General features: G+C 33.7%; 2 protein-coding genes across 3 annotated transcripts in view; both read left to right on the top strand.

Moving 5' to 3' along the window:
* LOC131938192 (uncharacterized) overlaps window positions 1–2,065 on the top strand; it is a 37,022-nt gene extending 34,957 nt beyond the window's left edge. Inside the window, exons 38-40 of the mRNA XM_059296104.1 lie at window positions 467–580; window positions 922–1,032; window positions 1,544–2,065. Coding sequence (XP_059152087.1) covers window positions 467–580; window positions 922–1,032; window positions 1,544–1,705 — 387 coding nt within the window. The 3' untranslated portion in view covers window positions 1,706–2,065. The remainder of the gene's footprint in view (window positions 1–466; window positions 581–921; window positions 1,033–1,543) is intronic.
* A 2,317-nt stretch (window positions 2,066–4,382) lies between these two features.
* The window catches only part of LOC131938198 (transient receptor potential cation channel subfamily M member 4), a 29,285-nt gene continuing 24,766 nt past the window's right edge, over window positions 4,383–8,901 (top strand). Inside the window, exons 1-2 of one of the 2 annotated variants that reach the window (XM_059296113.1) lie at window positions 4,383–4,543; window positions 8,265–8,343. In XM_059296113.1, the coding sequence (XP_059152096.1) occupies window positions 8,335–8,343 (9 nt within the window). In that variant the 5' untranslated portion in view covers window positions 4,383–4,543; window positions 8,265–8,334. Of the gene's footprint in view, window positions 4,544–8,260; window positions 8,344–8,901 lie in introns of both variants that reach the window. The other variant, XM_059296112.1, reaches the window with a different exon arrangement.

The raw sequence follows: 8,901 nt of genomic DNA, 5'->3' as shown, positions 1-8,901 counted from the left end.
CTGTTGGTCACTTGTTTTTATGTCTGGGAAGCAATCACAAGCAATCACAAGCATAAAAAATAGGCAGACGATTAGAAAATGCAAGTTAATTACCAGGTTTTAAAACAAACATGTTTAATCGTCTTTGGCTCGACTTCATTACAAATAATTATTTTAAAAATCTTTATATTACTAAGCCGTTACGTGCATTAAAATGTTTTAGAACTAATATTTTAAAATCACATTATTTTCAAGGATATGGACATTTGTGTGTATATTTTGCTCATATCTTTGTACTTATTTATGTATCATTATTATTAACATGGATATAATGAAAAAAACTTCCATGAAGTGTACGACTAAAACAATTCGTTTCACAACAATTAAAATCATTATATTCTACTTCATTTCCATTGTTGTATTAGAAATAGACTTCTCATAGACCCCCGTCCCTTACAATAACAATCAATATGGTGGTGTATTGAAGGGTCCTGCTGACAAAACACTAGAGAAAGACTCTCTACCAGAAGATGCCGCCAAAACACCCGATGAGAATCTTGTTGAAAGAAAAATGATGCGAAATTATCAGAAGCGAGATCAGGTTTGTGTTTAGCCGGTGGTTAATGTCTAGCGGCCTCTAGCTACGACTTTATTATTTATTTATTAAATGTGTATGTATCAAAGACTTACATTTATAAACAGAAAAGTAGAAATGTATATATATATATATATATATATATATATATATATATATATATATATATATATATATATATATATATGTATATATATATATATTCTATTTAATTGTCGTTGATATTTGTTTTTCTTTAATGAGGCTAATGTGTAAAAACGCCTCCATGCCTACTATTGTAATCGTTTCAAAATAAAGCTTATTATTTTTATAATTATCATTATCATCATCTTTGATGTCTTCTGTAGGTTTACATCGGTTTCCATAGCGACAAACGGACAACTAGGAACAGCTGGGCAGAGGTACGAGTCATCAACTACCACAACCCCACCCAGGCGAACGTTAATTTGCTCTGCAAGGTAATTTTACTTAACCTGATTTACAGTTGACAAAACAAAAAGCATCTAATCATTAAAATATTAGTTATTTTAACGTATTTTAGTCGAGTTAACAGACAATGTTCATATAAAAGGGGCCGAGGAAATAAAAAAAAAGGAATCACCTGCTTGGAGGAAATTCAGTTTTCCACCAACCTCATCGAGGTTTCTTTGAGATATTTTTCTCTGCAAAGAGGTGAGGGAGGGCTTAAAATTTCAGGTAATGTGCGCTTTAGATTTCAGGGTTGGGGTCGGGAAGGGGGGAGGGGGGATTCGGATTTAGGTATATTATTTTCCAAATAAATTAAATATCGTTTTATTTCGCGAGGGGGAGGCGGGTGGCGGATGTGCTCTGAGGCTGTGCCCCCACCCGGGGAGATGCCTGATAGAAACTCTGCTCCACGTCCTGTGGGGTTCCCATTTGCGGTGCACGGAAACTCATCAGGATTATCATAGGCTTATGATTATCAATACCTATTTTTCACCTGTTCAGAACGCAAAGTTTTCCTGGATCAGTGCAGACGAGTACTTGAAGCTAGAAAAACGGGACCAAGAATACCTGGAGTTGGTGTGTAACATCAGAAACGCCTGGTCACCCAAGAAATACGAATACAGAGCAAAAAGCGCAAAAAGCGCAAAAAGCGCAGCTCGTTAAACAAAAAACCTGCGGCAGCCAATGTGATAAACTTACTGGCCATTGATCTGTATTGTACTATACTATAAAACTGGTAAATCAACTGTAGCTTTTTTTCCCGCCTTAGACATGTAATTTACAGCGTCAGTTTCCCTTGCATGTTCGCTTTAGTATTACAGTTTTCATCATCGGCTTGTGATGATTGATACAGATTTACAATAGTAATATTTCTTTCTTACTTGTAGCCTACTTTCATTTATTTAATATGGTTTACGTATACATAGATCTAATAAAAAACGACTGAAATATATAAAAAAAACAACTGAAAATGCAAATGTGTAATTAAATGATGATTAAAGGGATTTTTTTTTCTTCCATCGGAGTGGCAAGCTGAGGGGGGGGGGGGGGGGGGGTTAAGTAGAGCTGAAATAAATTTGGGATTACAGAGAATTTAAATGATACAAATTTTAAGCAACCGGAAAAGTTATGTTATTATAATGAGACACATCAAATCAAACATTCTTTTCTTTCAAACAACTATATCTATAGCAGTCCTCAAACAGTTTTTTTTTATATTAATTCTATTGTTTTAAAAATTTTAAAACAGTAATAATAATTTATTTGATGGTTTTACAACTTTAAAACCGAAAATCTAATGGTTTGATTTTACGATACAATTTGCAAACCAATTATACACATGGTAAATCGCTACGGCGTTTCTATATTGTTAATTAGTATTAAGAAAAGAAAATTATTTAATCAATTGTTAAAGTCAACATTGTAACTTTACAGTTAAGTATCATTCATCTTTCAAAGTAACGCGTTGAAGTCATAGTATACATTTAAAAAGTAACGTTTACCCTTGTAAGATGTGAGATTGAATATCAGAGTTATCGCCCCGTATTGCACCAAGGACAAAACACAACTATTGGGGAAATGAGCAAGTAACAGGCAGTTTGTTTACAGCATTCATTTGTTATGTTCATTTATTATTGCAGTGGTTGGTGAGTTACTTGTACCATGGTTAAGTTTTAGGAGTAGGAAATACAGTTGTCATGTTCATTTATTATTGCAGTGGTTGGTGAGTTACTTGTACCATGGTTAAGTTTTAGGAGTAGGAAATACAGTTGTCATGTTCATTTATTATTGCAGTGGTTGTTTAGTTACATGTAACATGGTTTAGTTTTAGGAGTAGGACATTCATTGGCATGTTCATTTATTGCTGTGGCTGTTGAGTTAATTGTAACATGCTTTAGTTTTAGGAGTGCACAAATATGCTATATAATGTTGGACAATGCTACGATATATAGGACAGTGTCCTGATAGATAAGAAATGTAATTACCGTCGTGATAGACACCGTGAGGTCTGGGACTTTGTCCAGTGTGTATAATATACGTATGTTGACAGAGGTGTAGATCTAATTGTGTGATATGTAGAACATGCATATACGACACATAGGCTAGAGAACGTATCGTCTATAAATCATTAAAATGTATCTGATGTTTGTACATGTGTTACACTACTAAACATCTAATCTCTAAGCACTCACCACATATAAAGTTGTCATGTTTACACATTACCGATACATTTGTTTTTAAATTATGGGACTATTGTATGCCTGATACACAATGTACTTTGTTTTTACCCTTTGTTACTTGACATGTTCTAGATTGTTATTGTATTAGACCAGTGGGCTGTTTTGGCCACACAAATTGATGGCTGTTATTTATATGACATTAATTAAACAATAAAAGCCTGTTGATATTTTTATATATACTGATTGAAATGTAGTTTCCTGTGTTTATATAATAAAGTATTTAAATTTAACAAAAATACGTTGTTGTACAGTGATAAATTATATTGGGGAATAATGCTTTTATTGGTGTACATATATGAGTATTGTGAATATATATATATATATATATATATATATATATATATATATATATATATATATATATATATATATATATATATATATATATATATATATAATATATAGTTACATTTTCTTTTTTCTATTTATTGTCTATATATATTTTATAACTTTGTCCGGTGCGGGTGAAAGGAAGGGGGGGGGAGGAGGAGGAGGTTAACGTGATTCAAGAGGCACTTCCTACAGCACCCCTACCCCGACGAGATGGCTGAAAGAAACTCTGTACATATATATATATATATATATATATATATATATATATATATATATATATATATATATATATATATATATATATATATAAACACCATCTGTTTTTTTTTGTTTTGTTATGCTAAGATCCTTCCTACTCTCCAAAGGCACAGATTGGCGCATGTCGTATATATATATATATATAAAATCCTACACTTGTTCATACATGTCTTAACGCACGCGAACACTTATTTAGTATTAATTGAAGAATGAAAGAACTAATGTATGTTAACCAATGTATACATTTGTTTTATTAAAACAAACAGGGGAAATAACAACATAAAATATTGACGTTACTAGAGTTGTAGAACTTTAACAAGTCTCAACAGGCGTTCCGTTACGTGAATTTCCATTCATAATATTTGGCAGTCAAATATCGCCTCCACGCATGATTGACTCCGGGAAGGGGGGGGGGTAGAGTCCCCTGGTTTGGGTGCATTAGAAACGACTATTTACCTAACTACAATAGAATTCAAATATAGGCTACCGTATGAAGTTTATTTGTCTGAGGCTAGTTTTACACCCACGATTTGGGCACTCGTTTGTGTAGAAATATTTTGCTTAATTTAGAACTGCAGATCAACAAATTACACATACGAATGTGTGCTTCAAACGTTGAAATGGAATATGTTTCAATCTACTTAGGTGTGTAAGCGGAAAGATCACTCAGGTAAAGTATAATTAGACACACGTTTTAGTTTAATTACCTAATGAAGTCTGGACTTAGGCACTTTAATATGTGGCACGTGGTTTCATTACCTTATACTCAACTGAATTATTGACTAATATTTGCACAGAACATTTTAAATTTCAAATGGTAAAAGTTCCATACGAGATCATTCTTTTTGCTTTGTATGAGAAACTATATCTCATAATCATAGATTTACTTATAATCAAGTTAAATAATAACATTTGACAGTAAAGTTATTAAAAACGCGTTGTTAAAAACTTTAGTGATAGGAGCGGTGCTGTAATCAAGTTAAGAGTTTGTCTAACATGAAAATGTAAACTTTCTTTCCATAATTCTGGCGAAGATGTTAGGCGGAAGCAAGACTTTATATGTTATACTAATTAGGAATTGTTTTAAACAAAACGCAATCAACCAAAATACATTAGTATATGACTCAATGAGGGGCAGAGGCGTAGCTAGGGGAGGGCGGCCGCCCCGGGCGCCGACCCTAGGGGGCGCCAAAAGGGGTAGAATTTTTTTTTAAAGTTCATTTTAAGCTGCAGTTTTGAATTATAAACAGTCAAAGTAAAGAAATTTAACGGCAGAGAGCCCTTGCATACTGATTTAACTGTTTTCTACCTTGAGTGTGTAACTGTAAAACGTATATCCTTAAGAAATAGTGACCGGAAAAACCGCTTTCCAGCTTTCCTAGATGGGGGGGGGCGCCTTTTGAAGACTAAAATCGGAACAATTTACACCGGATTAAGGAATAAATAACCGATATCACTCAGAAAAGAAACACATTGAACCAAAGCGTATTTTACGATTGTGTAACAAAAAAAAGAGTTAGTGACATTTAAAATCCACTCTAACATTTTTGTGCAAGATGGTGGGGCACTTATCACCAACAAAAATCGCAAGGATTTGTACTGGATCGCTTACTAGATAACTCTTTTAACACATAGAAAAGAAATCAATTGTATTAACACTTAATGTACGATTTCACTACCCAGTTTTGACTAGTTCTTTGTACGATTCTTGCGATTCTCTCAACTTCAGTGTGAGAGATCAGATAGTTTTGCATCACATCTTACCTGGATCACTTCATTAAAGAGAAATAAATATCACGGATATTTGTATCGCTATCCGATCGGTAAAATAGCAGACTGTCGGAGCGGGTGGTGGAAAACGATACTCTTTACCAAAATTTTAAGAGAGAAGAAGATTAGTATATTGTACTGATTATTACTTTGTTCAACTTAACTGATAATTCAAAATTGTAATATAGGCCTACAATTATCGAAATCGTTCTAAAGATACGCCCAAAAGTAGATCAAATAAGCTTGCACCTTCTAAACCTTACGCAGTGGTTCTTGACTTTTTGGAATCACCGAACCCTTCTTAATAGCTGTATCGTCCACACAGACAAAGTCCGATTGTGAATCATGAAAAGACTGTGCTAAACGAATTAGCATCGCTACAATTTTAATTTTTTTTTTCTGACATTACTAATCATTATTTTTAAAGAAGTTTTAGGGAACGACAATCAGCGTAACTGTTAATTTTTTTTCTAGACTATCGCTCACACATACACACACACACGCATATATATATATATATATATATATATATATATATATATATATATATATATATATATATATATATATACATATATATATATATATATATATATATATATATATATGAGGGGGGGGCGCCAAACTAAAAGTTCGCCCCGGGCGCCGGGAGGGGTCGCTACGCCTCTGATGAGGGGTGGTAGACTGTATGACTTGTTCATAAAGCTACTCTGGATATTAAACAACTATCATAAAGGTATTATTTAAAAGTACTTTGTTTTTAGTTTTTAGTGGGGTTTTTATTTTTATTTTGATTATGCAGTAAATGAAAGTTTTATTTTTACTCTTTGAAAGATTAGAAGAAAAAAATAATTAAAAAAATATAATACACATACGATACATGTTCCTTGACCTAATTAGGTTATTTACTAGATCGATATATGAACTGTATTGGGTCAAATGGCACTTGAATGTTTACGTTTACTTAAGCTCCATTCAAATGCACGTTAAACGACACAGTCTGGTGCATTCCAAAAACCTTTGAAGCGTGTGCAAATATCGATCGTAAAACGAAGGAGCGCCATGCCATTGTAGACAGCGGTAAAAAAAAAAACGTAGTTAGGTAAAGAACATAGGTATACACAAGTTTGGGAAAATCCCACATTAAATTAATGCTGTGTTGTCTATTATTGTAAGTACGGATTAAAAGGCTTTGTTGGCAACAAGTGATTAGCAATCTTAAGATAATAACTTCATGAATAACGGATAATAATGTAGGCCTCTAATACCCGGTCCCATTTATTTAGTCCGATTATATATATCCGATTATATATATATATATATATATATATATATATATATATATATATATATATATATATATATATATATATATATATAACTTATGTTATATATCCCTATATATTAACTATGCCTTAAACTTGACACCCTCACCCATCACCCCTCCTCCCAAATTGGAAAAACGTATAGCTTATCACAAGAAAAACTTCAACCATTCATTAACTAATGCCTTCGTCGTATATTGAACATCAGGTGGCCTGAAAACATTACCGGGTCAAAACTGTGGAGATCAACTGTGCAGTGTTTCTTCCAAACTTTTTTCTCCGGGGGGGGGGGGGGAGCACTTGAAATTGTCGGGGGGGGGGGCTGACACTGTTAAAAGTATATATTTTCTATATAAATTATATAAATTTCATTTCGTTTGGGGGCGGAGGGGGGGGGCGGTAGAATTTTTTCGGGGGCGGGGAGGGGTGTGGGGCTTCGCCCCCCCCCCCCCCCCCGAAGAGATGCCTGGAAGAAACTCTGAAACTGTGCTAGACACTATTGACAAAGAAATACAAAAGCGCTAACCAGGATGGATTGGGCACACGTAAACTAGATTGGAATCCCCAAGGAAAGGAATCCCCAAATCAAACATGGAAGATCAGTTTTCAGTGAGGCAGTAGCAGCTGGAATATCGTGGACCAAACTTGGAGGAATCGCCCACAACTGAGTACGATGGAGGGGTGTGTTGCGTCCCTATGCTCCATATTAGGTCCCTACAAATGATGATGATGGCACAAGGAAAAATAAAACTAAACCTATAAGTTTTGTTTTTTGTTACATCAATTTTACAGGTCTACTAGAAATTCTAGCTTTTTTTACACCAATCATCAAATTAAGATGAAATTAATTAAAGTTTGAAGATTTAGACACAGTTTTAAGACTAAATAGGGGAAAAGTTGGGTTATATATTAATATTTAAATGAATGCTCAGTAATGAACGAAAGCTAGAGACGTAATTTAAGTGTTGGGCTGAGTTGCCGGGGCAAGGGGAACAATCTAGATGAGCAGCGGTGCGGTAATATTAGAAAATTCAATTTGGGTATTGCCGCTTTCCATTTGAATATTATCACAGTGGACTTCGATTACCCCACCCTATCCAAGGTTTGCCATGCGATCTAAAATTGTATAAATGATGATTAAAACCCATTTGTCAAACTTTAAAAACGTAAAAAAGTATCGTTGTTTTAACTATAATAATTCTCGACCACTGCCTCTCTCAGTTTACCATGTACCTGTGTCTACCTTCGGCGTTGAAATAACACTATCTGTCAATATTGATATTTCTTGACAGACAGTTGGTAGAGTCGAAGGACGTATGGGAGTTTGTCAACAAAATCACAATCTACCTGTGGCGACGGAAAGAAAATGAGTAAGGTAAGTTGCGATGGTACTCCCAGTGGCCGCAGAAATAAAGATCAAAGAGGGTCGCATGACCCCACCCCCAACCCAGGCGTTTATAAACTGGTAATTTGTGTAGATCAAAATCATTAAAATTGTAACACGCTTGAAAATTATAATCAGTCTACTCACATAAATTTGACATCATTTAATTTTTAAAATACCAAAACTATATAGATCCTTGATATTTTGTTATATCTTCTCCTGTTTTAATTGATACCGCATAAACTTCTATGTACTAAAATGTTTACATTTTGATAAATTAAATAGATTTTTGTTTCTGTATAAAAGCTTACAGATGTAAAAGGTAAATTAGTTAATTTATATTCTCTTTTATGTTGATATTTAGAACTCCTAAAACACTACTCAAATTATTAAATGAAATCAGGTTTTAACACTCTCTGAGGAATTATATTCCAAATAACAAGTGATAAATGAATAACTAAAATACAAATACAATGGATGGGAGTTGTAGTAAATTTGCTACTCTCACTACATCTAAGTATCGATGATTAACGTATAGTTTAAACAATT

Source organism: Physella acuta, unplaced genomic scaffold (genome assembly GCF_028476545.2).
Source record: "Physella acuta isolate Inbredline_101_S28 unplaced genomic scaffold, ASM2847654v3 ptg000237l, whole genome shotgun sequence".
Classification (NCBI taxonomy): domain Eukaryota; kingdom Metazoa; phylum Mollusca; class Gastropoda; family Physidae; genus Physella; species Physella acuta.
The sequence above is the reverse complement of the archived record's forward strand: the minus strand, read 5'-3'. Positions and strand labels throughout refer to the sequence as shown.